Raw genomic sequence first — 17366 nt, 5'->3', positions numbered from 1 at the left:
TATTAGTTGGGCAGATTACAATACATAAATATTTCTATAACCGTCTCGGTGTTTCCACTAAGGCACCTCTCCTTATCCAGGCGGCAGCGGACGAATTCTGGAGATAGAATCAACTGTGGCGTCTACAGTTCCAGTAAGGTTGAACTTCTTAGTGAACACCTTATAGGGCTTCTTCGACATATTCGGAGCCCAGGCCTATAAGGAGCGGTTCATCCGGCTCCCCTTCCTTGGAGTTATACTACGGATCTGGCCCTCCAGGTTGGGGGTTGTGCCGTCGGGGTGACTTCCTGGCCACGTAAAAACATCATAGGAGAAAGATGAAGACACCAAAGACATATTCTTCGAGCTCTTGGACCTGGCTATGACATTAAAATTGTCTTAGGAGATTTTAATGCCAAGCTAGCGAAGAAAAGACATCTTTGGTGGCATAATCGGGAGATACAGCATGCACGACACTACCTCCGACAACGGATTCAGGCTGGTCGATTTCACTGCGGGGCGAGACGTTCTGGTAGCTAGTACGCAGTTCACGCAACTTAATATCCACAAGGGGACATGGAAATCTCCTGATCAATCAACCATCAACCAGATTGACCACATTGCGATCGACGCACGACACTTCTCCAGTATCCAGGATATCCGAACATTCCGAGAGGCAAACATTGATTTCCGATCGAGTCTCTAATAACCTCTTAATGAGTCCTATGCTTCCTGCATTAAGCATTGAAAACCAGTGGCAACATTGCCTTGCAGCCATCAGAGATGCCGCCTCTGAAGTGCTAGGTTTCACACGGCCACCACAGCGAAACCCCTGGTTTGACGACGAATGCCGGCAAGTGCACGCAGCGAAACAAGAGGCATACAAAACGGCGCTGCACAAAAGGACTAGAGCTGCTCGCGAGCTCTACGAGCAGAAGAGGAGAGATTAACACCCGCTTCTTAGACGGAAAAAAAGAGAGCATGAGAAGCGCGCGATCGAGGAGATAGAGGGATGTCACAACAGGAATGAGGTTCGTAAATTTTACCACAAGGTAAAAAAAACCTCCCAAGGGTACCAGCCACGAACCGAAGCCTGTTAAGACGATCAGGGAACGTCGTAGGAGAACCGCAGTCGATGCTGAGAATATGGAAAAATCACTTCTCCAAATTATATAACGGCGATGACGAACCGAATTACGCTGTAAGGGAGATAGAACCACTCAACCTCGGCGACGCAGATCAACAATTCCGCCTACTCGACCTTGACGAAGTGAAGATAGCTATATCTAAACTTAAGTCAAACAAAGCTGCTGGAGCTGATGGCATTGCTGCCGAACTATTCAAAGCAGCAGGCGATGACTTGGTACGGAGCATGCACCAACTCATCTGAAAAATAGGGTCGGAAGAAAGCATGCCCGATGAGTGGAATCTCAGCATAGTGTGCCCGATACATAAGAAAGGAGACCCTCTAAACTGCGCCAACTACATTGCGTATAAGATCCTCTCTGCCGTATTATGTGAAAGTCTGAAGCCATTCGTCAACAACCTGATTGGTCCTTATCAATGTGGCTTCAGACCAGAAAAGTCCACTATCGTATTCACACTACGGCAGATTTTGGAAAAAACCCAGGAGCTTCAAATCGATACCCACCATCTATTTATCGATTTTAAAGCCGCATATGACAGCATCTACAGGGAAGAGCTCTACCGAGCAATGTCTAGTTTTGGCCTCCCTGTCAAACTTATCCGTTTGTGCAGAATGACGATGGAGAATGCACGCTGCTCTATCAAGGTCGGAAAAGATCTTACCGGTTCATTTGATGTCAAAAAAGACAAGGCGATCTGTCATGCGACTTCTTCAACATCGTTTTGGAAAGAATTGTGCAAAACTCAACCGTCAACACTAGAGGATACGCAGATGATATTGACACAATTGGAAGATCAAAGCGTGATGTCAGTGGACCGCCCGGACTGTAGCGCCACCTTAAGTAAGTAAGTTAGTCTCGGCCCTAAATACTTATATTTAAGTTTATACTAATCTGAGTTAAGAATAAGTACATACGGTCGACTTTACCTGTGCGTTCTAAGAAAGGCAAACCATTTGGAAGCTTATACCATAAAACATTGTAACGGGTGCTTTCTTAGACTTTGGCTTCAATTTGAGAATACTTTTTTCGGAGTTAATCTTTTTGATAAATTGTCAAAATTTGCAAATCTTAGAAATCTTATACCAAAAAAAGAGCCTGGATGCGACCCTGATAGATAACTTTCCATCCGTACCCGTTCAATTTGCTTAAAAGTTTATTTATTTATTTATTTATTTAATCCGTTAATTATCTAACGTTAATATAAACTTATAGCTGTTTACATAATTTTTAATTTAAAATTTTAATTAATATAGAAATAAATAAATACTATAACAAATTAAAAAAATTGTTTGCTTTTAACATTGTCATTAACAGATGAAATTAAATTATAAAATTTATTGAAGTCTGAAATCAATTGATTTAAGGGGCTATTCATACCATAGTTAGTTCTGCTAAAGATCGAACATAAAGGTATCTGTCTTCTTATGCTAGTTTGGCTATAGCTAAAATTTAGACGATTCAGAGCTGTTGCGGATATAATAGAACCATTAATTAATTTTAAAATAAAACAAAATTGGAGATATTGTCTATGTTGTAAAAGTGTAGGGAGCTTTATTAGCAAAAGTCTCTGAGAATAAGGAGGTGGTGTAAATATTTGGGAAAACGGAAGAAAACGAAGATAAAAACGCATAAATCTTTTTTGGATACTTTCAAGTCTGTCAATATAGACTGAATAGTATGGTGCCCATATAACACAGCCGTATTCAAGTATTGGCCTTACAAATGATACATAAAGAAGTTTTAAGACGTATGGGTCACGAAAGTCACGAAAGTCACGAGAAAAACGTTTAATAAAACCGAGAATTTTGTTAGCTTTTTAACTATAAAGTTATAATGGTCACAGAACGTTAATTTACTGTCAAGAATAACACCTAAATCAGAGAAAACGGAAAGCTTACAAAGGGAGGAAGAATCTAATAAATAGTTCTAATCTATAATTGTTTTTTTGCGTGTAAAACACATAGTTTTACATTTGTCATTTGTCAACAAAATATTAATAATAACATTTTCTGTGAGATACGAAATGTTTGTATTCCTTATAATATACGAGTAAAAATACCGATAGGATAACGTGAACAACAAAATTTTGCAAAGAATGTTATAATTTTGAAGTCAAATCTGTCATTTATTCAGACGATACCGAACATTAATTTTTACACATTTTTTAAAGTATATTTTTTAGATATTTTTTTTATGAAAAAAAACCTACTTTTGGATTTGTATTCAAATTTTACTGAATGTTGTTAACAATAATTTTACAAGATAAAGATAGTTTGAAGATAATATTTTAAATTTTTTGAATCAAAATATGTATAACTGAATATTGAAAACAATATTTTCTTATAAAATACAATTAATTTGAAGCCAATATCTTAAATTTTTGAAAAGATATTCGGTGTCGAAAATCAATTGTTGCAAACTGGGAATGTTTTTTTTTTAATTATTTTTAACTTCCCATAGGAAGTTATTGAAATGGATCCGATTTGTCGAATTAAAAATGTTGCCATTAATCGACGTTTCAAGGTTACTAAATTGAAATAAAAGATTTTTAGAAAGATGTCTGTGCGTGTGCACATATGTACGTACGTTCGTTACGTTTTTTCGTCGTTTGTAGTTCAAGAAACAGAAGATATATCAACATCAAATACATTTTGTTATACGAATAATAATGCATAAAGATGCAGAAGGGACTCTCAAGAAAATTGTGTGGGGGCTTTTTTTTACCATAGCAGTTTAAAAAACATTTTGTTTACCCTAAATATCTCACAAACCAATAACGCTAAACACTTGAATTAAATTTAACATTACGTATTGTAACGTGATACCAAACGAGTATATTTTTGGAAAAAAATCCAATTAACGGTTTTTTTATAAATAAAAAATAACTGAAAAAAAAATTATTTGCCACCTAGAAAATTTTACGAATATAAAATGATACAGTACATATACAAATCCAACAGTTAGTTTTTACATAAAAAATAAAATCTCCAAAAAAACTCGCAAAATTGGTAAAAATTCACAATATAGTTTTTCAACTAAAAATCTAGTTAACTAATATTTGTTCTTAATAATTAAACTGACACCTTTTTTAACAAATCACTAAAACCTACACACTTTTTAAGCACGAAAAATTGACGGACGGGTTGGGAAGTTATCGGTGTGGGTCGCATCCCAGCCTCTTTTAATCGTGTTTTAGAATTCGCGTTTGAATCACTCATTTTTTTTTTCTCAGCAATCTTCAGGAGCTTTTAATGTATATGTACTCCGTTGTTTCTTGCAATACATCTACATACTTTCTTAGCCTTTTGAAAGGTTTCACCTTACCCATGTACGTATAGTTCTTAAAGAAATAAGTTTATCATATCACCAAAGTTCTAAGTTTCCACTCGAAATTAAATGTAAATCTATTCAAAATAAAAATTGAAGTTGTATATTTCGCTTCTTTAAATTTTGATTTCTTTTTTTTTTTTAAGTTAAAATATAGTGAATTTCTATGTTCTCTATATTTCGATTTTTAATTTATTTCTATTCGACTAGATTAAGTCGGTGTGATTTGAATTCGGCATGAGGAAATTGTATTAATAGAAAATGAAGCTAAACTAATTTTTAAGCTTCTACTTTATATTTGAAGAAACGGATAAAGCTTCGGCACATAGTGAAATGAGAGTTTCTCAGCCGATATTTTTAAACTGCTTACCTCAAAGTCTGAAGCTAGCTGTAATGCACACTAAAAACAGTAATATTTTATATATTAATTTTATTGATATGAACAAAACAAATCCGAAAAACTGTTTATCGACTGATGTGATAAACAAACATATACATACATATGTATGTCAGGTGCTTTAATTTCACTTAAAATAATTTTGAAAAGTATTCGAAGTTTTAAAATTGATCAAAATATAAAACCCTAAAAACAATTACAATCGATTTTCGATTAAGATCTCGATTTCATTTCACTTTATTTCAGAAACCTGTCCTTCTTTTATTTTTTGATTATAATATTATCATTTTTTTCAACACAACATCAAAAATAAAACTTACGGAAATAATTTTGATTGCTATTTAAAAAAATAATTCCAAATAGATTTTATAATAAATAAATGCATACGTTATATTATGCAACCTTCAACTCAAAAATAATTCCATACAAATTCAATCACCTACCATATTAAAGTTTCAACTTTCAAAACAATTAATCAACTGTTTTTTTAGAAATGGTAGTGGTCCGGTGTTGGTAGTGACGGCTGTTGAAAGTGTCCTTAGAGTAAGCACATTCATGTTAATGACGTGTCGTAATTAACGTCCCATTTTGGGTTAGATTATCCGTGAATAATTGGCGTCTTGCATTTGAGTGGTCAACATAGCAGAATATAAATAAATGGGAAATTTCTCTCCTAATTGCTTTTTAGCCAGACCAATATGAACAGGACATGGAGTTTTAACCCAACAGAACGTGGTTTTTGTGCGGTCTTTGGTTCTCGCCACAGATTTTTTTCTTTGTTTTGTGTGTGAAATATTTAAAATTGAAGCAGACCTTGACTGTCCTTACGATGTAGAAATGTATACTTATTTAATTTTAGTAAAAGAATTTTAGATGATTTGTTTTCATGTACCTAAGTCAGACTGTCAAAGAGCTTCGATATCAATTTAACCGAAATGCCACCCATGTTTAGAGAGATGAAATAAAATATTCAAATACTTATTATTCCCAAATTCCCAAGACACATCAACTTGACCATTCATATCTTATTTATATCCATTTTGCAGGACATTTGGCTCCACAATCCACTCACGAAAGAAAAAAAACAAATTGGAATCATTCCTCATCCTATAAGTCCTTCTAACCTCTGTCAAACTTACTAAACCAATACAATTTCTTCTCATTTTTATTTTGAATGCCATGTTGCCTTTGGCTTTAACTTGAGGGTTGCGATAAGATTCTTCCAAGGTTCACCGTGACCACATGCGAAGTTTGGTATATGAATAGTGGCGTAAACGAGATACAGCCACATGGGACCAAATGTCAATCCGTTGTTGTGCCGTGTTTCATTGATTAAGGTCATTTTATTCATCAATGCTCAGCCCATTGCCCATCCCAGTTCATGGATAAATAAACAAATTTGATGGTTGAACAAGATTCTTCACTTTCATTAATATCTCTTCTATATTTGGAGTCCCTTATATACCTGCTCCTGCATTTGGGACAGATGACACTACGAGTCATGAGCTTTCGCACTTTCATATCGTCAATTATGATTCAAAGGAACTCTTTTCTTTTTAGAGCACGTTCGCGTCCAGTCCACGTTCGTTTTTCTGCGTCTTTGGTCATGGCTCTTCCTAAATGGTCCCACTAATTGCTCCACATAAGTCACACGCCCTGTGAGTTATTAGCAAATAATGGCTGATCATTTGCAGCAAGTATTCCATCTAATGACCAACTATTAATGTTCCCACTTTTCCCTAGCTTTAACAAGATAAAGGAACATTCTTGAATGAGTATAGTTATGGTTTGGGTATCCAAATATTCTATAGGCATGTTCCCTTGGGGGAAAGGTCCAAGTTTTGGTGCATGCTGTAATTAGAGCACTTATTCAAGGATGGTAGAATTGTTCTTTTATCTAATTCATTTTGCGGATGGACAGAAAAACCGTGCCGAAAACAAGCTGAACATTTTGTAAGAGGGTGCGCTCTTTCCCCGCTCTGGATTCACTATTCATCCCCAAAACCAGGCGAAAGTGTAGGAGGAGGGCAAAGAAGTTTGTTTTACAAGAAGGGTTTCTGAATGTGTGGTGCTTGTGTCTTTTTTTTATTTGTCACCACTTAATGATGTGACAATTTATTTTTGTTGAAGGCCCCTTTTGCGCCGGACATCCAAGTCAGGAGACGAGTCGTTATCTATAGTGTATGTTCATGTTCGTGTCAACTTGCAAAAAAACTGAGCAGACAGTGGACATGAATGTGCGTTTTTTATTTGAGTGATTGTTTTTTAGGGTAACACGTAGAAGTTTAAGAATTAAAGTATTGATTCATATTTAAAGGTTAGCAGGCTAGTTGATATATTTTGAATGGCTTAAAACGATTGAATAAAAGCTTTGATTTAAATAACATTGGTTTTCAATTGCACTTTTTTAATGAGTTTGGTTGGCCATAATTCAAGTCCGACCTCAAAATTACTCTGTCACATGAGGTGTTTGAGATAAATTCGAAAAAACACGTACATTAGGAGTTTCAAGACTATTCCCATTCAAGGAGGTGATGGTTTTCCAAATATTTAAAATCTTTCTTCAATATCCAGTTGAAATATAGAAAGTATTACATAAAATTCTAAAAAAATCTTCATAAGTTGTTAGATTTTACGTGTTTGAAATTAATCTTAAAGAAACGCAAACAATAAGTGGTAATACAGTTTTTAACAATAAAGAGGCAAAAGGGATTGACAATAAGTTTTGATCTTGTATATTAAAAAATGTAAAAAAAAATAAATTTAGGAAGAAAGTTAAAATCGAGGTTCGGGATCACAATTAACACATAATATTCATTCCAAAACTTATTTTTCTGAGCAAGCATTAAATTCAATGTTTGCTCAAAACTTATTATAGAGTCAAAAAAGATTAATAACTAATAATAATTTCCAAAAACTTAGTAAGACATGAAACAAACATCTAGAAGAGAACTCGGTACCAGTGGCATGATATGGTTAGTGCGTTGGACTTTCATGCCAGAGGTCTTGGGTTCGATCCCTCCCTATGCCATCTAAAGTCTTATCACGGGTACTGCCTCTTGTGAGGAATTGACAAATTCTCCAAGAGTAATTCTTGTCATGAAAAAGTGTTTTCTAAAATTAGTCGTTCGGATTCAGCATATAAAACAGTAGGTCCCCTGTATTTTTGGCAACATTACTCGAACACAGGAATGATTGAGAGTTGTACGTCACTAGGCCCTAGTTCTCAACGGACTGTTGTGCCACCTAATTTATTTATTTAGAAGAGAACAATTTGTATTTTGCAAAATCGTCACATAAATTTATTGTTAAGGGATATGCTGAGTTTAAACTTAGTCTTAAGAACTCCGTCTTTTGTCGTTTTTAGCATTTTTAAAGTTACATATTTCAAAAATCTGATACAACGTTATTTTTAAAAAAGTATTGTTTTGTTTGTGATACAGACAAAAAAGTAATTTTGTCAATCGGTGGATTTTAAAAGTGGTTGTCATTTTTATTAATCATAAAAAAAGAAGATTTAAGTATATTTTAAGAATCATAAACAATTGGTACAGAAACATAAATTTATTTCTATAAATAAACAAGGTGCGAGTATAACGTTGACAGGTATTTTACCTTTAGTTTAAAGTTAAATCTGAACGGCTAATTTGAGAAAGCACTTTTCATGGCCAGAATTATTCTTATAGGATTTGTTCATTCCTACAGATTTGTAGTTTACTCACAATTGGTTAATAACCTTAAATGATGTTAATAACAAAACTTTATATAAGGTGAAGATCTTCAAACTGGAGATTATTTTCTACCAAATGTTGAAATTACTGTTGAAAGATTCTTATTTTTTATAAAAAAAACGAAAATTTTATTTTATTAAAACCATTTCTTAATATTAATAACAATATTTGGTACAGAAATTTTAAGAAAATGGAGTCGAAAATCAGTTTTTACCAGTTTTCAGCAGTATTTTTGTAAGTTTTTATTTTATTTTTGAGAAATTAGTAGCAACAATGTCATTTTAAAAACAAAACTATTTTAAAGCCAGTATCTCTTTTTTCTACTATGATATTCAAGTCGAAATGATTTTTACCAATTTGTAGTAGTAACATTTTAAGGTTTTTGCAAACAATTATTTTGGAAGTGGTTTCATTAATTGTTCAGAAAATTTTCTGAGTTGCAAGTATGTTTTTTTTTATTTATGAAAAAGATAATATTTTTTTTTTCAAAACTATTCGGTATCACAACACAATATCAAATTTAAAATTGAATTAAAGTCGCTATTGTTAATGGTTCGTGAGATATTTGGAATCAACCCAATTTTCTCCATTTTCTTTTATTTAGTGCTTATCGCCAATAAAGTGGGCATGTTTTCCGAATGTCATCCTTCCAGCTTTGTTTTCACTAAATTTAGATTTTTACTACAATAATGCTTAAAATTATTTTCGTCAAATTTGTTTCCAAGAAAAAGTGTAAATTAAGAAGAAACTTTTAATAAGAGATCACCTCCAATTCAACCTTATTTTTATGAAATGATTTTTACTGGAAACTTATAGCTATATGGCAAGTATTACATTCATAAAATTTCGGACTCGAGATTATAATCAAACATGACATTAAGATAGTAGAAAAGTCGAACAAAGTGGGTTCTACGATTTCGTCCATCTGTCTGTCCTGGCCATTACATCCCTAGCCTTTGTGTCGATAGAGTTCAAACTTTAAACTTTAAAGCGTACGGAGTTTTTGAATTTTTTATAATACGAAAAATAACAGCAATCTCCATACACATTTTTTGGTTAAAAATTGAAAATTCGATATTTTTCAAAAATTAACCGATACATTTTTTAAAACTTTCTAATTTTTTTTCTTAATTTAGTTGTTTTCTACAACAAGAACATATTTCGTGATTTTGTTTTTAAGTTTTCTCAAGAATGACATTTTTTTTAATTTTTAAAAATCTATTGATTTTTGTGTACAAAACTCATTTCATGTCTATTGATATGAAAGCTTTCAATTTCTCAAAATTTGAAGTAAAAAGAGACTGATACGTGTAATCTGTGAGTGCCACATTAAATTTTCTTCCCATTTGTTTACTTTATATTACATTTGTTTAAGTAAGCAATCTGATAGCGATAGTAATTAGACAATCTCGAAAATGTGTTAAAAAAAACTACGTTAAAAAATACCGAACATTCTTCATATTAGATCCTTTTCATTTTCGTTCATTAGTGTTCTTTACATTTATAGAAATGGAAACAACAAATGTATATATTATTTTCGTAAAAAAGCTACGTTTAAACTATTTTATTTTAACTCTTAAATATGACATATTTAGAAAACTGTTGGAATATTGAAATGCTTTTATATGTAGGGAGTGATTTGTCAAGTTTAGCATCCATAGGTTAAAACTAAAAGAACTGTTGAGCCAAACACATATTTTCTGGTTTTATTCGAAATATTTAATGTAATTAGATGCTCAACATTCCCGAAACTGACTGACAAAACTTTTGTCATTCTTTGCTTTTTGTATTTATTTTTGAATCAGACAATTTAAAGCATGTATGTGTAATCTTGAACGTATTTTAATATTTTTTTTATTTACACCGTTTATCATTATTTTAGTTTTCTGTTGATTTTTTCAAGCACATTTGGTTTAGCATCGTATAAGGTTCTTTACAGTTATCTGCCATAAGTATAACTTCATTGGCAAATAGGAGGTTTGAAAGTCATTTGTCATTTATCTTTAATCCTTTGTCTTTCCAGAAAAGACTGCTGTTGAAATTGGATCTCCTTGCCTTAAGGCTCACGATATTTTAAAATTTGGTCCAATACATTCCGTTTTTATGCGTGAAATGCTCCTATCACACATTTTCCTAAGGATTCGAACTATTGTTTCATCTACAACTTCATTGAAAGCGTCTTCTAAACAAATCTTTGCTTTACTGTATCAAACGATTTTGCAAAATCGATGAAGGCGAAGAAGTATATTGTATATTGTAATATTATGATCTTTGAATTTTTCTATTATTTGGTTAAGAATTGTAAATGATCTATTGTCAAAAAAGCTGATCCAATACCGGCTTGTTTAGGTTGATTGCCTTTTGAACAAGGTTTTTGTGAAACCTTATATATCGTTGACATTATGATTATTTCCGATTTCGTCCATTGGTCTGGAACTTCTTCGGTGACTAAAACATGACAAACCTTAGATATTCAGCTAATATTCCAACGTTTCCTTTGTTTTTTATTGTATTCTTCAAACTTTTTATTGGTCGCTTTATTTTATTTTTAAGAAATGGTGAAAAAAATATGCATTCTGTATAGATTAATTTAGAATTTAGTAGCTACTTGTTTGATATTCTTCCTTAAAAACTTAAAAAAGGCCTTTTTGACGAGCAATCTTCACACAATAAAGTAACGATGTTTTATAAAAGCAAATACTTTCTCGTTTTCAAGATTTTCGCTTTTTATACTTGGGTGTAATTTTGTACCGGTAAATATGTACGTTTTTCGACAATTTAAATTCATACGGTTAAAGTGAACTTCTGAAACGCTTTGGAATTTCCCAAATCAAATAATTAACTACTAGAAAAGCGTATAAAAAGATGCTTCACTTGAATGCTTACATGTGCGACTTTTTTAAATTTTTCTATAAAATATCTAAAAGAGTGATGAAAAATACTTGATAAATACAACTAACCGTAGAGAACCAGGGGATAGTGATTTACAACTCTTAACCATTCCTGTGTGCGAGTCAAGTAAGGGTGGATCTAAAGTTTGTAAGATGAATCGAAACGAACGCTTAGTTTTGAGAAAGCACTTTTCATGGCAAGAATTACAATTTTAAGATTTGTCAATTCCTAAAAAGAGGCAGCGCCAGCAAGGAAACTTTAAATGGCACATGCAGGGATTGAACCTCTTGCATATCAGTTCTGTTCATAAACCATCACTCCTACAACTGTTTTGATTACTGAAAGAGCAAGGAAACTCAACAAAAGGAAAATTGCTGTAAACAAATTCTCGCTGATCCACAAAAATATACCCATTTATTACCAAAGACATTTAAAATTAAAATTTGAAAATTTTGATAATGAAAGCCCATCTGATTTGCATTTAAGAGACTTTTCAATTCTCTTTGGAAGATGGTGATCTTCAGATAAAGCAACACTCGTAGATATGGAGTGTTTTGATGTCGAAGGTTGGAGAGTTTTATATCTTCTAAGATAATATCGAGCATCTAAGATAGTATTGAAACGAAGCAAGTAATTTGAGGAATCATCTGTGACTTTATACAGCTTCCAAGCGTTCACCAAAGAAGAGCTAAGAACTGACGTAAAAAGCGGCCACCACCAATTTTTGCCTCATTTTGCACATTTCATATTATATTTTATTTATTTATTTATTTAAATCTATCAAGTAATTCAAAACTTTTTTAGATTGATAAAATAATACATATATGTACATACATAGATAATAAATTAAGTTCAATAACAACTAAATTATAAAACTAATAATGAATTTAATATTGTGGGTTTATATAACTCTCTATTAATTTTAAAGTCGATTAAATGAAAATTTTGGTTAAAATAAAAACAAGAATTTGTTATGGGGTTATTCTGGCCATAGTTGGTGTTATGTCTTTAGGGATGTTGAAGAATTCATTTTCTCTAGGTCTAAGGCAGTGTTGAGGTGCATAAAAAGCAAAAAAAGAAAGCAGAGTTGAACAGTCAATATGACCATATATGACATCATGAGCAAACATAGTTAAATAGTTCGTTTTCCTTTTATCGAGGGAACTTAAATAAATAAGTTGACATCTCGTTTCATACGAAGGCATTTGCAGATATGAGTAAAATTTGCGGATAGCAAATTTTGTGAACTTTTTTTGAACCCTTTCAATGCGAAACATAGTTGTGTTGTAGTAGAGGTACCAAACAACAGAGCAATATTTAAGAACAGAACGAACTAGTGCAACGTACAATAATTTAAAGGTATACGGATCTGTAAAATCCTTTGAATTTCTCATAATAAATCCATGCATTGCGTTAGCTCTAGAAATTATATAATCAATATGAGAATTAAATTTAAGCTCAGGGTAAAAATATCCCCCAGATCTTTTTGCAAATATAACCTTTTAAGACATGTATTTGAAATGGTGTAATCAAATATTATTGGAGTTTTTATTCGATGAAAAGTCATAACTGAAAATTTATGAGTATTCAAATGCAAGCGATGCTTGCTACACTACTCGGTTACACTTTCAATATAACGTTGAAGTTGAATACAATCTTGCAAGTCTCTAACTTCCATAAAAATCTTAAAATTGTCTGCAAATAAAAGCTTTTAAGATAACAGAAGGTATGTTATTTATAAATATTAAAAAAAGGAGTGGACCCAGATGTCTTCCTTGGGGCACTCCTGAAAACTTATTTATAGTTTTAGATAAAATACTACCTACTTTTACGGATTGAGTGCGATTGATAAGATAGCTTCTTAACCATTTTAAAAATTTGAATTGAAACCCATGCCTTGTAATTTACATAAAAGAACGTTATGTTGAACGCGGTCAAATGCCTTAGCGAAATCTGTGAAAATGACATCTACTGAGATAGATAGATATTTATTTGCGTAGAATAAAGCATTACAATTTTACAAGAATTAAAGTGAATACACACAGCTTGCACAGAGATATGATATTTAGTTTATATCTTACAACTGGGGAAAATATATATTTCGGTATGACAAAAGAGATGTAGAATGAAAAACTATTGAAGAACTACGGAGAAAAAACCTTCATTTAACATTTGAATCTTAATCTAAGGATTTCTTTATTTTAGAAATCTGTTGGATAGATAAAATGGGCTTAAAACTAATGGAATTACCAGATGATAATGAAATTGCTAGTTATTTAATGCATAGATAACAAGATACAAATAATTGAATAAATAAATCAATATATTAACAATCAAATGAATAATAACAAGATAAATAAATAAATATTCAAACGAATAAATAAATTAATAAATATATAAATAAACAACAAAATAAATAAATAAATTAATACATAAATAAATAAATTAATAAGTAAATAAATAAATAAATAAATAAACAAATAAATAAATAAATAGGTAAATAAATAAGTAAATAAATAGATAAGTAAATAAATAAATAAATAAATAAATAAATAAATAAATAAATAAATAAATAAATAAATAAATAAATAAATAAATAAATAAGTAAATAAATAAATAAGTAAATAAATTAATATTAAAATAAATATATAAATAAATAAATGAATGAACAAAAGAAATACAAAAATATTTAACATTAAAAGTGACATTGATATCACAGAGATTTGTTTGAATTTTTAACAGTTTATATTTGCAAGTTCTTAATAAGCAAATTTTCAGAATCTTAACAATTAAAGAAGAATTTTGTATTGAGTTTTTCAATTTTCTCAGAAATTTTTAATACGCCACTATTTTCGTGCAATCTTGAAGTTGAGAAATGCCAAGGCAGGTCTAACATCATTTTCATGGTTTTGTTTTGAGATATTTGCAGTTTATTAATATGCGACATGGCACACCTTCCCCAGACTGGACATGCATAAAGAATAATTGCTTGAAAAATGACTTTGTAGATAGTAATTTTATTATGATTACTTAAACATGAACGTCGACAAATCAATGGATATAACATTCTAGTTGCTAAACTTATTTTATTTAATGTATTATTCACATGGATTAGGTAGGTTAATGTCTTGTCTAAATATACACCAAGATACTTGACAGAATCAACCCACGGAATATCTGAATTATTAATTTTCAAGTTACTAAACGGTAAAGCACAAGCTTTTCTTTTTCTCTTGAAAAAGATAGCTTGTGTTTTCTCTGCATTAATCTTTATCTTCCATGATTCAAAGTATTGAAGTATAGTATCAAGTGCGTATTGAAGAGAACTTTCGATATTATACCCTAATTCATTTGAGCTAAATATAGCAGTGTCATCAGCGAACATAGCTATTTTGCAGTTAAGAAGGTCTGGTAAATCGGAAACATGAACAATGTACAAGAGAGGTCCTAAAACTGATCCTTGCGGAACTCCTGAATATATATTTTTGGAACTAGAACAAATATTATTTAAGTTTATTTTAAATGTTCTTCCTTGCAAAAAGCTTTGAACAAACTTAATGATATAATCCGGACAGCCAAAGAGTTTAAGTTTGTAAAGAATTCCTTCATGCCATATACTATCAAATGCTTTTTCTACATCTAAGAGTACAAGACCTGTAGATTGCTTTACAGAAAATTTATCTTTAACATGATTACATATACGTAAAACTTGATGAGAAGTATTATGTCCTTGTCTAAATCCAAACTGGTTGTTTGGTATAATATGGTTGTTTTCAAGAAAAATTAAGAGCTTAGCTTTAATTACTTTTTCCAAGATTTTACTAAGGTTGTTTAAAAGACTTATTGGACGATAGCTACTGGCTTCATTTGTTGGTTTTCCTGGTTTAAGTATAGGGATAATTCTTGCCATCTTCCAAGTTTCTGGGAAGTACTGCAATTTGATACAAGCGTTAACTATGACGCAAATAAAACGGATAGCAATTTTTGGCAGCTCCTTCAAGTAAATATTTTTTATGCAGTCAAAACCTGCAGATTTTTTTATTCGCAAATTGCTAATAAAATACTCTATATCTTCGCCTGAAACAAAGACGTCTGCCGGTAAGGGCACGACTGTATTTCTCAAGGTATTTACCGAATCAGTAACTACATTTGTTACCGCGCTTACTTGTGCTAACAGGATTGTTGAAGTTTTGCGCGAATGTATCAGCAAACATTTTTGCTTTTTCTTCATGCGTAACAATGAGACAATTATTATTTTCAAGATGAGGTATGGATCTATTCTTGTTTTTTAAGACCTTGGCGATGTTCCAAAAAGGTTTAGAATTTGGCTCAAGGGAACTGAGCTTATTGTTCCAAGAGTTGTTTCTGAATTTTGTGATCTCAAAGGATATTTTCTTCGTTAGATTTTTCATTAAATAAAAGTCATTATCATGTTTGAACCTAGCCCATTTTTTTCTAACATAGTTTCTTTGCTTTATGTAATTAATTATATAACCAGGAATTACTGTTGTTCTATTAGTTATGGATTTTTTGGGACATGACTTCTACTTGATTTCTAGTTTTCAAGGATTGAAGGCAATAACTAGTGAAGATTGACAAATTTGTCCCAGTTGACCTTCCACCTACAAAACCATGCTGAAGTTCAGATATATTGTTATATACAATATAGCTTTAAAAATTTTAGGTATGACTTGAAGCTTAGCTATTGGCCTATAATTTCCAACTGCCTGTTTCCAGATTTATAAATTGGATATATGAAGGAGTGTTTCCAGCAATCCAAAAACACACCTTCAGTAAGAAAAAGATTGAAAATTAAATGAAGATTAATAAAGAAGCAAGATTTTAGTTTTTTAAGAAAGCTTGGAGGTATATTATCTGGCGCAAGGCTTACAGAGTCTTCAAGAGATGATAATTCAAAAAGAATCTCTTCATTTGACATTTTGTCTATCACAAAATTGTTAGAACGGTTCATCGACATATCAATACCTCTTTTAGGCCATCGTCGTTGGCTATGAGATTGCCCAGGCTCTTATAACCGATAAAGAAACTTCGTCCTCGCTACCAAAATCCTCATTCCTAATAGAAGTTCAATGTTATTAAGAACATTATTGGTTATGTGATCTTTATCCAAATTTTCTGTGTCTATTTCATCCTCGTCTATATTGAAATTTGCATCTGGTAGTAGAAACGAATTGTCAAATACAAAGTTTCGATCATTTTCTTCGATCACATTTATTGCGTTTTTAAGATTATCGATTTTAATTCCAAAAAATGATGATGTTAAGAATGCTTTGAATTCCATTTCATAAAAAAAATGTTTTGACTTTTTCCCATTGTTCCCAAGCGGGTACACATAACTTAACTTTACGCGTACTTACCTATAGAAAAATAAATAAACACTTGATTTTTCACTTTTATCTGATTTCATTATAAACAGTTGAATTATTTCCAAAAAATAATAAGAAAATTGATAAAACGAAAATTTTTTGTATTGCAAAATACGGACCAACCTTTCAAAAACCAAGATTATTGCAATCGCACCTGACGCGGATTTATAAAAGAGACTATCGTTTTAGTTGGTTTACAATAAACTGCACTCTAATTTGTTGAAAATATGTCAAGAACAAAAAAAATTTAATAACATCCAAAGAAATTTGAAGAAAGACAACGGTATATCAATAATGTTGTTCAATTTTCTATACCCAAGCGGGTTCAGTGGTAGTAAATGGGTTCTAACGGTTAATGAAAAACAATTCCGGATCCCTGCCTTGGATTTTCCATCAGAACCCTTTTCAAACTTTCAGAGTTGGATTCAATCAGAAGACGTAGAACTTTTTTCATAGTGGTTGGCAGAGTATATATGTTTTATACAGAAAAAAAAAATGCATTTAA

The 17366-nt window shown here is 31.6% G+C and overlaps 1 protein-coding gene across 1 annotated transcript in view; it reads right to left on the bottom strand.

Annotated features, from left to right (window-relative positions):
• The window catches only part of LOC129945061 (T-box transcription factor TBX1-like), a 20217-nt gene extending 3441 nt beyond the window's left edge, over positions 1 to 16776 (bottom strand). Inside the window, exon 1 of the mRNA XM_056054722.1 lies at positions 16537 to 16776. Coding sequence (XP_055910697.1) covers positions 16537 to 16776 — 240 coding nt within the window. The remainder of the gene's footprint in view (positions 1 to 16536) is intronic.
• Between the last annotated feature and the right edge of the window lie 590 nt (positions 16777 to 17366).

This window comes from Eupeodes corollae, chromosome 2 (genome assembly GCF_945859685.1).
Source record: "Eupeodes corollae chromosome 2, idEupCoro1.1, whole genome shotgun sequence".
Lineage (NCBI taxonomy): Eukaryota > Metazoa > Arthropoda > Insecta > Diptera > Syrphidae > Eupeodes > Eupeodes corollae.
The sequence above is the reverse complement of the archived record's forward strand: the minus strand, read 5'-3'. Positions and strand labels throughout refer to the sequence as shown.